Source organism: Sceloporus occidentalis, unplaced genomic scaffold (assembly GCF_023333645.1).
Source record: "Sceloporus occidentalis isolate IW3139 unplaced genomic scaffold, rSceOcc1.0.p SCAF_2, whole genome shotgun sequence".
Lineage (NCBI taxonomy): Eukaryota > Metazoa > Chordata > Lepidosauria > Squamata > Phrynosomatidae > Sceloporus > Sceloporus occidentalis.
This window is the reverse complement of record NW_028316982.1, coordinates 3,220,596-3,237,864: the sequence shown is the minus strand read 5'-3', so window position 1 is coordinate 3,237,864 and position 17,269 is coordinate 3,220,596. Positions and strand designations below refer to the sequence as shown.

Genomic DNA, 17,269 nt, shown 5'->3' with positions numbered 1-17,269 from the left:
CGAGCTCTCTCTTTCTTGCCGCCATTACTGGAAAAGGTGGTGGAGATGTGGAGAGGGATGGTCGGGCAGAGGGAAAGAGCTGGCCCCTTATGCCTTGCCAATACTGCCGCCCGGGATACTCCACTCCAGCAGCTTCTGCGGCTTCCGCGGCTCCAGTGGCATCTAGTGCCCTTTTGGGCCAGACTGTGGGAGGCCCTATTGCCACTTAAGACACCCGCCTTCCAGGCCTCCACAGGCCACAGGCGCGTGTGGGCACCAGACCCCCTTAATTCAGCATATAGTAGGCCAGGGCGCTGTCTGCATGTGATTTGGGGGTCGTCTTATACGCCCAGTCGCCTTATATGCTGGAAAATACAGTAAATGAATTTCATGTTTAGATTTGAGTCCCATCTCTTAAGCTTTCTCATTATGTACGTGCAAATATTCAAAAATTCAGAAAACTCCAAACAGTTCAAAACACCTCTGGTCCCAAGCATTTTGGATAAGGGAGACTCAACCTACATACAAGATGGGATGCCAACAAACAGGACTTGCTGGGAGCAAAAAGGAAAGTTATTCATAGGGGAAGCAAACCGCATCTGCTCCAACACTCACCAGAGAGCTCCAGGTTTCTCTACAACCTCTCATTCTCATTTCCTCCCTAGCACACACTGCCGGCACAAACTGAGTCGTGATAGCTTTATTATGTTTATATGATAAAACTAACTGCACCCAAGTTATAAAGGATTTAATTACAAATTTATTAACAGCGGCGAGATTAATGATAGCAAAAAGGTGGAAAGACCAGGGACATTTATAAATACAAGATTGGTATAGAGAGATATAAAGAGATATGTTAAATAGCAATTAATGATAAGTTAACTGTCATTAAGTGTAGAAGAGGAATAATCAAGAGAAATGATTTCGAAGCAATATGGAAAACATTTGTACAAAAGGTTTTAGTAAAAGAAGGAGGTGTCTTACCACCAGAGGAAGGGCTACAATTCTGGAGGTAGAGTAATAAGAAGATATTAGGCTCTGGTGATGGGGAGCACTTGGGGGAAGGGGGAAACGGGGGGAGCGGGGAATTATGAAAAGTATATGATGAAAAGAAATATGAATTAGATTTAGATAAAGTAGTAAAGAATGGAATATAAAGGGATATATTATATGTATGGGGGATATTATGTAAAAGTTTTTATATATTATTGTAAGGCAAATTAACCAATATTTTGTTTTATCAATTTATTATAATAACATTTATTAATTTCATTCTACCAATAAATATTTTAAAATGGAAAAAAATTGTTTAAAAAGTACTGCACTAGGATATTGGGATGAGATATAAATCAAATGATTAAAATGAATGAATGAATGAATGAATGAGGGGGGAAAAAACAACAACTGAGTCGTAGCCCATGATTCAACTGGGCCAAATAACATGAGCACTACTACAGCTTGGAAATGTGAGCTTTGGGAATGATAACTTCCAGATACCCAACCAGCACACCCCTGTAACCCTTTATTCTGCTTACAACATTCCTTAGTCTCTGCGACCAAGTGACACAACCAGGCTCCCTCATGAAGAATGTCAGACCACATAGCAAGAACATTACCATAAAGGTTGCCAACAGAGCTTGAAAAAATTAGTTTGTGGGCTGTAACTTGTAGAATCCCCCAGCTAGCCTAGTCACTGCATTTCATCATTATTAGTATTAGTATTATATTTCCAAAGAGCCAGTGTAGTGCAATGATTTGAGCATTGGAGCACAACTGTGGAGAGCAGGGTTTGAAGCCCCGCTTGGCCATGGAAACCCACTGTGACCTTGAGTAAGCCACACTCTTTCTCCCTCAGAAGAAGGTAAAGGTAAACCCCCTCTAAGCAAATCTTGCAAAAAAAAAAAAAAACCCATGATAGATTCATCTTGGGGTCACCTTAAATCAGATACAACTTGAAGTTGAGCCACTGAGAAGACACCCATCTCCCATTTCCCCACCAAATGTATGGTACTTAGAATCGTAGAGTTGGAAGAGACCCCGAAGGGCCGTCCAGTCCAACCTCCTGCCATGCAGGAATTCTCAATCAAAGCATACCCGACAGATGGCCATCCAGCTTCTTTTTAAAGACCTCTGAGGAGGAAGACTCCACCCCTCTCCAAGGGAGTGTATTCCACTGTTGAACAGCTCTTACTCTTAGGTAGTTACTCCTAATGTTTAATAATAATAATAATAATAATAATAATAATAATAATAATAATAAACAACTGTTTATTTTTATACCACTTTTCCTTGAGATCAAAGCGGTGTACATCTACAAGAGCTATCACATACAATATAAAAACAGTTAAAAACATTTAGGTGGAATCTCTTTTCCTGTAGCTTGCATCCATTGTTCTGGGTCCTGTTCTGTGGAGCAGCAGGAAACAAGCTTGCACCCTCCTCAATATGACATCCCTTCAAATATTTAAACAGGGCTATCATATCACTTCTTAACCTTCTGTTCTCCAGGCTAGCTATTGCAACTACCTGTGAGGGTGGTGGGAGAGAGAGAAAGGCATTCCCAGCAGATCTTAAAATGCAAGCCAATTTGTAAAAGAGAATACGATCCTTCAAATAACCTGGACCTGAGCTTCATAGAGCATCCTCGGCACTGTTAATTTTGACTGATAAAGGATGGACAGCCAGTGGAGCTGATGCAATAAGCAAATTGTGTGCTTCCCATAGCCAGCTGCACTTAACAGTCTGGCAGTAGCTCTTTGGACAAGCTGAAGCTTCCAAACACTCGTCCAAGGCAGCCCCAGGTAAAGTCCATGGTTGTTGTTTTGTGCCTCGAAGTCATTTCAGACTTATGGCAACCATAAGGCGAACCTATTACAGGATTTTCTGGGGCTGAGAGTATGCGACTCATCCAAGGTCACCCACTGGGTTTCCTTGGCTGAACAGGGAACTGAACCCTGGTTTCCAGAGTCCAATGCTCAAACCACCTCTCCACACTGATTCTGTATTACAGTAATCCAGATGGGATATAGCGAAGGCATGTGTCACAATGGCCAAATCTCCTTTCTTAGTTGTAACAAAAAAGGTAACTTCTCTAAGATTCAGCAGGGGATGAGGCCACAGAGGCGCACTGCCTGGGGGAGTCTCTCAAAGCTATCCAAAAAGTAACCTTTCCAAATTCTAGTACTAGTCTATTTACTTGGCTGAGTCATAGTCAAGAGCCAAGTCCAAAATGCTGTTACAGTGCTGGCAAAGCACTGATTCTGTGTACTTAGCTGGTGGTTCAAACTGCTCCTTTACAGAGCTGATGCATTCAACAAATCAAGGCCAGTGGCCCACAGTGGCTGGACACACCCCTATGGCTAGTCAGTGGCCAGCATGTGGGGAGGATTGGCACCCAAACACTAGGTGACCGCCATTGAGCAGCTGAGAAGCCATTTCACAGAGAAGTACGAGATATAGTTTTATGTGGGTTGTCCAGGCTATGTGGCCATGTTCTAGAAGATTTTCTTCCTGATGTTTCACCAGCATCTGTGGCTGGCATCTTCAGAGAATGCTGAGAGATAGCTCGTTGTGCTATGCCTGACAAAGTACTTCCAGTGGTATAACCCCCGGTTATGCCAGCCTAAGAAGATTCCATTCTCAGTTCTCACTTCGGTTTGTGTCCTGAGGAGAAGCCAGGAACTGGGAATCATAGAATCATAGAGTTGGAAAAGACTGCAAGAGCCATCCAGTCCAAACCCAGTCTGCCATGCAGGAAATCTCAATCAAAGCGTCCCCATTGACAGATGGCCATTCAGCCTCTGTTTGAAGACCTCTAAGGAAGGAGATTCCACTACACTCCCAGGGAGTGTGTTCTGCTGTCGAACAGCCCTTACTGTCAGGAAGTTCTTCCTAATGTTGAGGTGGAATCTCTTTTCCTGGAGCTTGCATCCATTGCTCCGGGTCCTAGTCTCTGGAGCAGCAGGAAACAAGCTCGCTCTCTCCTCAATATGACATCCCTTCAAGTATTTAAACAGTGCTATCATATCACCTCTTAGCCTTCTCTTTTCCAGGCTAAACATCTCCAGAAGTCTGGGGAAAGACGTAGTGGCTTCCTGCCAGTATTGCCAGGGATGGCATCAGCAGTTTCTCTGGTGTAAACTCCAAGCAGTTTCTCTGGTGTAAAGTCAAAGGCTTTTATGGCTGGCATCCATAGTTTTTTGTGGTTTTTTTGGGCTATGTGGCCATGTTCTGAAAGAGTTTTGTTCCTGATATTTCGCCAGCATCTGTGGCTGGCATCTTCAGAGAAGATGCCAGCCACAGATGCTGGTGAAACGTCAGGAATAAACTCTTCTAGAACATGGCTGCATAGCCCTCCAAACCCACAAAAAACTATAGTTTCCCTCGTTTTTGTTGTCCAGCAGTCCCTGCTTGAGAGCCAGCATGGTGTAGTGGTTTGGACATTGGACTAGGACTCTGGTGAACAGGGTTCAAATCCCGGCTTGGCTGTATAAGCCCACTTAGGTGACCTTGGGCAGTCACACTCTCTCAGCAAAGCCCTGCTGAAGAAACCTGCCAAGAAACCCCCATGATATGTTTGCCTTAGAGTCGCCATAAGTCAGAAATGACTTGAAGGGACAAAGCAACAACAGGCCTTGTTTATTGCCATGCCATCCTGTTTTCCTTTCCCGGTGGCTGTTTGGGGTCTTCTGTGCCTCAGCATTCAAGGGGAATGAATTATCCTTTATGCAGCCAGTGGAGGGGAAGTGTTCCCCTAACGCCTCCACTTTCCATCTGCCCATCGTTCAGACCCTTCCAAGGGGGACAATTATCCCCTCGTAGCAGCACAATAAAACCAAGTGGATAATGGCGTGGATAGCACTTTGGCATCTGGAAATGAGGAAATGGGGAGGAATCAGTTTTTATTTCATCTCCAGAAATGGGCGTAAAGAGACATCATGGGTGACTTTTGCTAGCACCTGTGGCAGGTGCCAACTCCTGTCACTTCTAAGGTTATATAGTTTAGTTATGGCTTGGTCCCACGGCAGGGAGGGAAGGATCTGTCTTCCAAGGCTTGTGCCTTATGACCCTCTCATCTTGTCCAGAACAGTTTGTATTTGTTCATAGTGCTTTCAGGGAGATCTGGAAGAACTAAGGGAGAGACTTTTAATTGATTTTAATCTACACCCCCCCCCATGCTTGTATACATTCAGATTGGGCACTCAAGTTGCTTTGCCAAAAAGATTTGTTACACACCAGACCAATTGACTGAAAACTTTCAATCCTGCCTGTTTAAAACAGGAGTTTCTCAAATATCCTCAGAATGAAATCAGGAAATGGTTGCAGTGGTGAAGGCTGGGGCAAGAGGCAGACATGCCCAGTTCCAGACTTTTTGCCCAGGATTGTATACATAGGTGCACTCTCACACACTGAGAGGTTTTTCAGAGTGTAGCTTGTTTTATCCTTTACAAATATATGGATACTTGTGTATGGAATAGACTTCGGAAAACATACGTTTCTGACAAGTTTTTTGCAGACATTGCATATCGTTGCTGCTTTGGAGCTGTTTCCAACAGTAGTGAATGTCTGCAGCAGTTGGATATTTAAATAGGTAATGGGCATAAAATCCCAATAAACAACAGTGTTTTAAAACAACAGCACTGCCCTATAATGCTACACTGATCCCAAAGCCTGTTTCTTGTGTATAAAAGAAATACATGGTTCTTAGGTGATGGATGAAGAGAGTGGGTCAAAGGCAAGGGGCCCAAAAGTGGAGCAGGTTGGACTCTGTCAATGAGACATTCGGAGGGGTAATTAAATAGAGCCTCTCTGTTCAGAGGCAGCATACTTTTGAGACACAGCTTGGAAAATTGACTTTTGGACAACAGCTCCCAGAATCCTCCAATGAATGGTGAACTCTGGGGTTTGTACACACAGTGAAAGCAATTTTTACAAGCTTTGCTCTGAATAGCACAGGCTGCCTTAGAGAGACTGTTTCTTTCATCTTCTGCTGATGGGCTTCTGGGATGCATCTGGTTAGCCAGTATGGAAGACAAGCAGGTTGGCCAGATGGGACTCATTTGGTCTGACCTGGCCACAGGGCTCTTAATAGCAGCAACTGAGAGGCAAAGATGGGACTGCTGCCACAGAGTGAGTGAAACGGGTCTCCTTTTTTATTAAAGGATTGCACCTTCCTTCACCCTGTATAACTGGTAGGTTCTGCTGTTCTCCCCTAACCCCAGAGGTATTGGATGCTATAGAGCAGTGCTTCTCAGGTTGTCTGACATGGGAGACCAGCATTTGTCCCTGTAGGGATGAGTATCATATTCCCCCCCCCCCTTTATTGGCTACAACTGTTTCTTCCTTTCCTAGAAACTCACTGCAAGCTGGCACCCACCGCCATTTTGAGTCACACTACTGTAGAGGTTCTCCCTTCCCCTTCCAAATTTTAGCACTCCTGTGTTCCAGCTCTGGTGTTCCCTCTCTGTGGATGCAGGTCTGCCCCCATCTGCCTGGGTCTCTTGAGCTCATGCTCTCTTCTTTCTCTTGCAGGCTTTACCGCTGGTGGGGTTCCAGTTCCAGAAGTTGGGCAAGAAACCTCAGCTGACACTGATGTGGGAGGCAGAGAGCCCTGAGCAGGAGGCTGTCCAACAGGTAAAGTCTCTCTCACACACAGTGCTACTCTGTCTGAGAAGTGTTGGAGGATTTTAGATGGGCAAATCTTTATACTGAGTCAGGCCCAATGTTTGGAAACGTTATGTTTCTTCAGCCACTGGCCAGGCCGGCTAGAGCGTTCTGAGTATAAATTGCAGTCCAAAAAGGTAGTTTTTGATCAGGCTGTTGACCCATCTTGGCTAGTACTGCTTACCCTGGTTAGCAGTGGCTCTCCTGGATATCAGGCAGAGATAAAGTTCTTTCCCTTCACCCACTATTCAATTCTTTTAACAGGAGACATCCTTCTGGATGCAAAGTGAGGGGTTTGCCACTGAACTGCAACCCTTCTATGCTATTGCCTCCCTCTGTCCAAGCACCTTCTTTTTTGCTTAAGTCTGCCTAGACATCAAGAATATCCAATAATAATAATAATAATAATAATAATTTTATTTCTTACCTGCCTCTACTCATGGCTTGAGGTGGGTTACAACAGTTAAAACACAGTCATTACATAAAATACACATATTAAGCTGCATCACTACCCAATATTTATATTACAATAGGTAGGACAATAAGTAAATATAAAATTCATGATTAAAATTCATGATTAAAAACTGCCTGGATAGGCCTGCCAGAAGAGATAGGCCTTCAAATGTGTTTTATATTCTTGCTGGTTTAGCTGTCAGATTGCTGGTCATCCCACAGTCTTGGGGCGGCTGATGAGAAGGTCCTCTGGGTAATGGCTGCCAGTTGGGTTCTTGTAGGCTGCAGCAACTTCCAGAGGACCTCAGTGTTTGAGGTGAATTGTACGGGAGAAGGTGATCCTGTAGATAACCGGGACCCAAACTATGTAGGGCCTCTAAGCCATTGCCTCCCTGTCTGCAGGCCTTGTTCCCCCTGAAGCTATCTCAGAAGACCCCCCCCTCTCTCCAGAATTATCATCCGAGGTGCTTTCAGCTTGTTCGTAACCTGTTGTCAGTTATGTTTTGCATCCTCTCTGCTCTATGAGATTTCTTCCTGATTTGGTCTTCCTCCAAGAATCAAATTCACAAATTCAACTCCTCCACCATCCAGGCTGTTAATTGTGAAGTTTAATAAGCTCAGACAGAGGTCCACCTCTCCATCTTGATTCCCAACCCACCTGGAAAACGCAGGGTTTTTGTGTTTCTTCTTCGTGGTCTCTGCGAATCATACAAATGGGTTTTACTGCGCCTGCGCAGTGCTGCTCGGAACCTTCTGGAATCACTGGGCAGAGTTAACTCTGCAACATATTGAAACTTTTTGGCGGTAACTCCGCCCACCCGTTATAAGGCCCCTGCCTTCCCGCTCTTTTCCCCAGTTCCTTTTTTCCGCCGCGCTAGCTGCTTCTAGGAACTTTCGCTTGCTCTTGCTTGATTGGAATCACTCTCGTTTTTGACCTTCGGACTGCTTTTGACCATTCTCTTTCTCCCGCCCCTGGTAACTTCGGACCTTCGGACTGTTTGACTTCGTCTTTGGATCTCGCTTTGACTCGCAGGATGTCTCCTCCTTTCAAGAAGTGTGACATCTGCAGCGGAAAGGTTCCTGTTCAGGACCCCCATTCCTCTTGTCTCTTCTGCCTGGGCCGGGACCACGACCCCAGGGTCTGCAGCCTCTGTAAGTCCATGTCCTCCCAAGCCCGTAAGAATCGGGAGTCGCGGCTTACGTCTGCTATTGCCCAGGGCAAGATCAGGGAAGGGGACCCTCGCCCGGCGTCAGCTCCTTCTGCCTCGGCTCCACCTGCCCAGGCTCGTAGCGGCCCTTCCAGCGCCCCTCCTTCTACTTCTCTGGGGCAGGACAAGGGGAGTTCAGGCTCTTCTCGCCAGCCGGCCCGCGATGCCGCTCCCAAAACCCCGAAACATCCCCGCACATCGGGATCAGTCGGGCAGGAAACGGCTACCGGCCGTACGGAAGGAGCCTCCTCTGAGACATCGGGAACGTCCCGGGCGGCTCCGGAGAAGAAGAGGTCCAAGTCCAAGCCTGGATCGGACCCCACACCGAGGAACACTGCCTCCGAGGAACCCTCGGGCTCGAGGGATTCCGCTGCCCGTACCGAAGAGCGCGCTAGTCGGACGGCTACTATCTCGGAGTCCCCGATCCAGTTCTTCCCTCCGGATGCACCGCCTCGTCACAAGTCAGCCAAGAAGAGGCAGTCTTCAGCCCCGGAGGCGACCTCATCCTCTTCGGCTAAGAGGTCCAAGTCGACCTCCAAGACTAGCTCCCATACGAGCTCACCTTCCAAGAGGCGCTCGGACGACGCTTCCCTCGCTCGCAAACCTCACCGGGAGTCCCGCCGTGACCGCCCGCGTCCCGACTCCCCGGGACGGGTCGACCCTCTGGCCACGCCTATGGTGGGCAATCGTTCACCCACGGGAGACCTTCACCATTCGACTGCGAGCCGCGTTCGGGACACCGCTGCCCAGACTGTGCCAACTCAGACTCAGTCGGCGACAACGCTCCCTTTCCTCCTGTCAGACGACGAGGAGGTAGCTGATCAGCCACCGAGGTCTCCTTCTCCAGTTTTGCTGGCTCCACGCTCTCCGACTGATCCTCAGTATTATTACGACTCGGAGACGGACCAATTTTTTCTCCCGGTCCCTAAGGAGGTGGTCCTCTCCAAATCTTCCCGAGGTCGGGACCGTCCCCGGGATTTGGACCAACCTCGCGGCCAAGGATCCCATCGTCGCGATCTTCCTGACCGACCGGGCCCATCGGCAACGGCTCCATCTCGGCGTGTGGACAGGCCTGTCGAGCGCCCCAGACCGTATGCTGCGGTGGACTTGGTAGTTTCTGATTCCGAACCCGAGCCTGTGGATTCGGAATACTCTTCGGGAGATGACGACCCGGCCCGGAGCTCTCCACAGCTCTTGCACCACCCAGAGACGGCCTCTCCTACAGATGATGTCAGGTCATTCCTCGAGCATGTCATCAAGATGTCCAGGGCTCTGGACATTGACCTCCAATATCCCGAGGAAGAGGCCAGGGACCCCCTTGAACGCAGGGTTCGCAGCAGGGCCCACTCTACACCTCTGGTCCCCTTTATGCCGTCCCTGGAAGCCCTGGTCAGACGCTCGTGGGACTGCCCCTCTTCCCTGGTGGGGCCGCCGCACAAGATCGAATCCCTTTATAAGGTTTCGGCCCCAACAGCTCCGTGGCTGACCTCCCACCCTCGGCAGAATTCTGCTATTGTCGAGGGTGCCCAGCAAACTGCGACTCAACGGCAAGCGGCTGTGCCGTTTGATAAGGAGGCCAAGAAGGTCGATGCCTTGGCCAGGAAGGCATACGCGGCTGCAGCACTGGCGGTCAAGGCGACCAACTACACCGCTTGTATGGGTGCATATATTCAGACCCTTATGGAAGGCATTTCCCCCATCGTGCCCGACGTTCCGGATGAAGCTCAGCGAACCCTCACTGAGATTAGGGATGAGACCCATTCCATCGGCGCATGGCTCATCACTGCTTCCAGGAACGTCGTAGAGTGCTCGGGCAGGGCCATGGCAGCTTCCCTTGCCCTAAGGAGGCACGCTTGGTTGCGGGGTTCGGACCTCAACGCCAACGTGAGGTCTACGATCGAGGACATGCCGATAGATGATTCGGGCCTCTTCCATGCTGAGACGGATGACAAGCTAAACCGGAAGTTTAGGCTGAAGGCAGCGGCGAGGAAGCACGGTATGTCTGCCCCCACCCCTGCTCCATTCCGTAGGAGGTTCCGCCCTTGGCAACAGCAACAAGGCCAATTCAGCAGGTCCTCCTACCAGGACCGGCAGTTTCAACAACAGGGCTCTCAACGCCAGAGATACCCTTCCCAGTCTCCGTCATCCTCTGGTCGCCGCAACCAGCCCGCTCGGTACCGCAAGAACCGACGGCAGGACCCTGACCAATCCAAAAAGAGGGCATGAGACCTTTCCGCGCACTTCGCCTCTCCCAGATACTTTTTGGACATTCTTAGGCCCTTTATCAACGTGTGGGCCTCCATCTCCTCCGACTCTTGGGTGCTAAACATCGTCCGTAGGGGCTATACCCTCGAGTTCGAAGAGCTCCCGACCACCGGGGCTTTCATTTCCACCCCACCCTCGGACACCCTTCTCGACGAAGTGCGCGCTTTGCTGGACAAAGGGGCTATTTCCCCCCTATCCCCTGATTCCTTCCATGCGGCCTTTTTCTCCAGGTACTTCACGGTACCGAAGTCCGATGGGGGCATTAGACCAATTCTGGACTTGAGAGATTTGAACCTCTTCCTCCAATATCGCCGTTTTCGTATGGTAACTTTGGCCTCCATTTTGCCTCTCCTACACCAGGGCCTGTGGTTCGCGACGATCGATTTGAAGGACGCCTACTTCCACATCGGAATTCGGGAGTCCCACAGGAGATTCCTCGCCTTCGCCGTCGGCTCCGACGCCTTTCATTACAATGTTCTTCCATTCGGTCTAGCCACAGCTCCACGAGTCTTCACAAAGTGCATGGCCCCGGTGGTAGCCTACCTCCATCAAAAGGGTTACAGAGTCTTCCCTTATTTAGACGACTGGCTGTTTGTCGCGGACTCCCAGCAGGACCTTCAGGATGCAATTTCTTTCGCAATCCGGCTGCTGGACTCTCTCGGACTGGTAATCAACAGAGAGAAGTCACATCTCACCCCGTCCAGCCAGGTCAAATTCATCGGAGCCATCCTCGACTCCGAAAGATGCTCCGCCTTCCTTCCACCAGACCGGTTCCAAGCACTGGTAACATCACTGAGCTCCTGCGTATCCCACAGAAGAGTGAGAGCCAGGGACGTCCAGATCGCCCTGGGACACATGGCGTCCACGACCTTCGTGACACCGTGGTCGAGACTTCGCCTACGTCCACTCCAGGCTTGGTTTCTCTCGGTCTTCTCTCCGATGGAGGATTCCCCGTCCAGATGGTTAACGGTACCGAGACCGGTGGCCGCCTCCCTGGATTGGTGGCTGGACGAACACAACGTGTGCGCCGGGATGCCCTTCCACCAGCCGCAGCCAGAGGTCACGTTGACAACCGACGCATCCCTAGAGGGCTGGGGCGCCCACCTCCTCGACCTAGTCGTAAAGGACAGGTGGTCGGACTCGGACAGTCTTCTTCACATCAATGCCCTCGAGATGCTGGCAGTCGAAAAGGCTCTGAGGGCCTTCGAACCCGCTGTGACAGGCAAGGTGGTGCTCTTGAAGACGGACAACACCACCGTGATGTATTACATCAACAAACAGGGTGGCACCAGGTCAAGCACACTCCTCGAGCTTACTCTCCGCATCTGGGAGTGGTGCATTCAGAGACAGGTTCTTCTTCAAGCAATCCACCTGCCGGGAGAGGACAACGACTTGGCAGACCGTCTGAGCAGATCGTCCTCGGTGTGCCACGAGTGGAGGCTCCATCCGGAAACGGTCAGCGTCTTGTTCGACAGGTGGGGAACCCCCCAGATCGACGTCTTCGCGACCGCTTGGAACAGCCATTGTCCCCAGTTCTGCTCCAGGAGGCCAATGACCGGATCCCTCGGAGACGCATTCGCCTTCCTGTGGACGGAGGAGTTCCTTTACGCCTTTCCCCCCTTCCCTCTTATCATCAGGGTGGTCTCCAAGATGATGCTAGACCACACAGACGCGATCTTGATCACGCCATGGTGGCCGAGACAGCCCTGGTTCGCATCCCTTCTACATCTTTCCAGGAGGTGCTTTCTTCGTCTCGAACCTCGCCCGGACCTGCTATCGATCCGGGACGGGCGGATCCTCCATCCGGACATCGACAGCCTACCGCTGGTGGCTTGGAGAATCCTACCCTGACCGCCCTCCCTGACGCCGTGAAGTCGGTGATCCTGGCTGCGAGGAAACCTTCTACTCAGCGTTCCTATGCCTTTAAATGGAGGAGGTTTTGCCTCTTCCTTCAACAAAAGGGCTTATCTCCTGCACAGGTTTCCACTCCAGTGGTACTGGAGTTTTTGATGGCACTTTTGGATGGGGGGCTTTCCCTTGCGTCCATCAAATGTTATCTCTCTGCCATCTGCGCAAAATATCAGTTCGGGGGGGAGGGTGTCTTTCTTCAAGGACCCCTTGGTGAAAGGGTTCCTGAGGGGTTGTGCCAACCTTTATCCTCCTGCCTCGATACCGACACCGGCTTGGAGCTTGGAGTCGGTACTGTCCGCCCTCCAATCCAAGCCTTTTGAACCGATGGCCACAGCGGACTTGAGACTATTGACTTGGAAAACCGCCTTTCTTGTGGCCATCACCTCTGCCCGCCGTGCGGGCGAACTCTGTGCTTTACGGAGGGACCAGCCTTTTCTGAGATTTCACAGGGACAAAGTGGTTCTCCGTACGGACATTACCTTCTTGCCTAAGGTAGTGTCCGCTTTCCACATGTGCCAGGACATTGTACTGCCTACCCTCGCGTCGAACCCGACGTCAGAGGAGGAGCGGCGTCTGCATTCTCTTGATGTCAGGAGAGCACTGGCATTCTACCTGGACAGAACTGCTGCCTTCAGTCGGTCCGAGAGACTCTTCCAGTGCTACTCGGTACCGAAGCGGGGGTTGCCTGTGTCTGCGCAGAGGTTGTCCAAATGGGTGGCTGGTACCATCCACCTCTGCTATGAACTGTTAGGCAAGCCTCTCCCTGGTAGGGTTCGGTCCCATTCCACGAGGTCAGTGGCAGCATCCTCTGCATTTCTGTCAGGGATCCCCCTCGAGGATGTCTGCAAGGCCGCTGTCTGGTCCCAACCTCTGACTTTTATAAAACATTACAGGTTGGACACCAGAGCCATTCGAGACGCAGCTTTCGGGAGGGCTGTGTTGGTTTCAGGGTTACATTAATTGCACTACTGATGGTTGTGTTTTCAGCACTTATGTACATATGTTACTGTGTCAATTTGTTGAATGATAATTTGCACAATTTCCATGAGCTGGTCTTGCACGACCTCTTGTTCTCTTCTCAGGTTTAGCAATGTTTTTGCTATGTTTGGTCTGTGCATCAACAAAAAGACTGACTCCTTTTATGGTTCAAGGTGTTTATTGTAATAAATATGCCTTTGGTTTACCATAGCTATGGTCTCAGGACACTCCCTCCGCCGCATACCTAAGCTTGTCAGTCTAAACCCATTTGTATGATTCGCAGAGACCACGAAGAAGAAGGACAGGTTGCTCACCTGTAACAGTATTTCTTCGAGTGGTCATCTGCGAATACATACAAATCCCACCCGTCCGTCCCCTCAGTGTCCTGCTCTCATTTGGCTCTCTTCCTTCGCCCGCTTGGCGGAAAAATTACGGAACTGGGGAAAAGAGCGGGAAGGCAGGGGCCTTATAACGGGTGGGCGGAGTTACCGCCAAAAAGTTTCAATATGTTGCAGAGTTAACTCTGCCCAGTGATTCCAGAAGGTTCCGAGCAGCACTGCGCAGGCGCAGTAAAACCCATTTGTATGTATTCGCAGATGACCACTCGAAGAAATACTGTTACAGGTGAGCAACCTGTCCTTTCCCTTCTCTCCGTTTTGCTTTTTGCACTCACATCAATGCCAAAGATCCAATTACACTTTTCCCCAGATCTCCAGAGAAATTTCCTGAGGCACCAATGTTTTAATAGCCATCTCTCAGTGTCTCCCCGCTCTCTTCCCTTGCATCCATTAACTCTATAACTCAGCCACAGGGAGGCACTGCGTTTGTTGGGTATGATTAAGCTCCGCACCGGTGCCAAGTGTAAGTTGGCAACTCTAGTAGTAATGCTGAGGCTAACTCTTTGAGGGGAGCAGGAATGCTATGAGCCAGGCAGAAGATTGCAGGAACAGTGTGTGGTGTCTCTGTGTGTTAAAAATCAGATGCATCAAACACATACACATATGTATTTCCTTCCCTAATCTTTCCAAGGGCAGCATCATTGCTGGGCTCCACCACAGCTTGCTTCTACAAAACCAGAGTGTGGAGCAATGGGAATGGCCACTGCAAGAACAAATCCCACAGGCCTACTACATAAGGCTGTAATGGAAGGGGGCATAGGTAGGAGCAGAGAAAGTATTGGCCAAGGGGCCACGTGCAGGACTTTTCCCAACAGAATCACTTTCCAACAGGATCAGAAAGGCTTCACTTGGGCCTATAATAGCCAGAGAGAGCTAAAAGTGCCCTGGGAGACATTTGGAGATGAGAAAAACTAGGGGGAAGAGTTTTCAATCAAAAATATTTTGGGGCCCTTTTCCCACCCGTCTCTTAAGAGGACAGAGCAGCTGTGTTTGTGTTTATGGATAGGCAGGGCTATTCATAATTTATAATAATAACAATGTATTTATATGCTGCCCAAACACAAGGAATAAGGGCGGGTTACAACAGTAAAAAAAATACATAGTAAATAACAATCAAATAACATAGCAAATCACACTAGCAATAAATAGCAAAAAATACATGGCAGTTCACAACAACAACAATAATAAAAATGCATAGCAATTAACTTGGCAAAACAGGTACAACAGGAAATTAATCCCCATTCTCACACACACACACACCCCGGTCATGAAAAACAATATTAAACAGCCTCAGCTGTTGCCTTGATGGGAAAAGGTACAGGCAGCCTCCCAGTTTGGATTGGAGCTTGGAGATTGCTTGGAGACCTCTCATTCATAGCCACATGACAACAGCAACAAGCTGAGAAGGAATGAATTGTTGGAAAAAAGAATAATGCTTGGAAAGGTGGAGGGAGGCAGAAAGAGAGGAAGGCTGCATGCTAGATGTATGGACTTCATAAAAGAAGGAAGGTATGAGTTTGCAGGAGCTGGACAGAGCAGTGGAGGACAGGGAGTCTTGGAGATGTCTCATCGGCAGCCTTGTCATGGGTTGAGATCCACTCAAGGGCAGTTAACAACAAGAAGCCATATGTCCATAAGTCAACAGGCAACTTGAAGGCAAACACACACACACACAGACATTGCCACCCAGCTAACTTCTGTCTTTTGTCCTCTTCTGTCGTTAAAGGTCATTACTGTTTTCACGTTGGTGGAGGTTGTCTTGCGGTCAGACAACGTCCCCTTGAAGTACAGTGCTCTGCTGAAGAGACCTGGAGGAGAGGAGTGAGCTGGTGGGCTTCCAGAGGACGGATCCCAGCTGCCACTGCCAAAGCCGTGCTTGACGCACAGGCTGCAACCTGCAATAACTCAACATGTGTGCGTGTGCGTGTGCGTGTGTGCGTGTGAGTGACTTGGGAAGGGAGGGGGCCAAATTCTCCCCGTGGATCTTTTATTTCATTTTATGTGCAGATGGATTTTGCTTTAACTCTGGATTTTTAATTGAAACAGATAGGCAGCTCTAAGTCCATTCTCAGCGGGCAGTCCTGGAAGCTTTAGGAACACGACTTGTTTCAGCGTCTGGCTTTTAAACCCTCTCTTTTCTTAAAACTGGGACACCAATGCTCTGAGTACAAAGGATGTGGGACAAGTCAGCTTAAGCTTTTGCCTCTGCCTAAGGTAGTTTTCCCCAACCTGATGCCTTCCAGATGTGTTGGAGTACAACTACAGTGGGATTTGTAGTCCACCACATCTGGAGGGCCGGGATCACTGGGGACAACCAAATATGTAGTGTTAACACATCAGGGTGGCACCAGGTTCGTAAAGAAGGCATTCCTTGTTTTGTGTTGCTGACTTGTGTGTGTGTGTGTGTGTGTGTGTGCGTGTTTGTGGTCAGGCAGCTGTTTGCAAAGGCCATTCCTGATGGGCTCTACTCTGTGGCTTAATTAAAAGAAAACATTGTCAATTTTGATGTGTGGGTGGTTTTTCTTTTTCTTCTGTGGGTTTCAGACTGCAGCTCTGCCTCCATTTCTTTACTGGAACATTCTCCCGTAGTCATTGCAACAAGAAGGGAAGCTCTGAAATTGTTTTGCAGCGCTGGTCAGTTGCACTCTTCCTCTTTTTAAAAATCTTACCCCACCTCCTTTGAAAGGATAATACAGTCACCATTGGAGAGAAGCAGGTCCAAACCAGAATCTTGGTCATTGTGGTCTCTTGTTCAAGGCTGGTGAACATGGATGATGACAGGAAGGTACAGAGCTGTTCACAGCCGTACATGACTTCTGACCACCCAATACCTTACCAAGGGTAAAATGGAGATCTGTAAGGAACTACATAGAATCATAGAGTTGGAAGAGACCACAAGAGTCATCCAGTCCAACTGCGTTGCCATGCAGGAACTCACAATCAAAGCAGCTGCGACAGATGGCCATCCAGCCGCTACTTAAAGACCTCAAAGGAGGGAGACTGTACTACACTCTGAAGGAGTGTCTTCCACTGTTGAACAGCCCTTACTCTCAGGAGGTTCCTCCTAATGTTGAGCAGGAATCTCTTTTCCTGGAGTCTGAATCCATTGCTCTATGTCCTTGTCTTTGGACCTTTTCACACAGGGCACAGAAGTAGGGTCAGTTCGCATTGGTCGATGCGTATTCGCGTCATATCGTATCATTCATTCACACTCGCGCTCTCTGAATACGCTTTGCCGATTTGTATTCATGTCATATCGCATCGTTCATTCACGTCTGTGCGAACTTCCGAATCGAGGTTTTGCAAATCGGCCAATGCGTATTCAGGCAAAGTGAGGCAAGTGCAGATTGGATAACCACACCAGCCCAATACAATGTGTATTAGCCAATGCGCATTGGCAGCCTTGTGCATGCT

General features: G+C 49.1%; 1 protein-coding gene across 2 annotated transcripts in view; it reads left to right on the top strand.

Annotated features, from left to right (window-relative positions):
• Positions 1-16,355, top strand: part of LOC149317879 (DIS3-like exonuclease 2) — a 343,644-nt gene extending 327,289 nt beyond the window's left edge. For both annotated transcript variants that reach the window (XM_089508605.1, XM_089508604.1), the window contains exons 21-22: positions 6,511-6,612; positions 15,582-16,355. In XM_089508605.1, the coding sequence (XP_089364731.1) occupies positions 6,511-6,612; positions 15,582-15,680 (201 nt within the window). In that variant the 3' untranslated portion in view covers positions 15,681-16,355. The remainder of the gene's footprint in view (positions 1-6,510; positions 6,613-15,581) is intronic.
• The last annotated feature ends 914 nt before the right edge of the window (positions 16,356-17,269 follow it).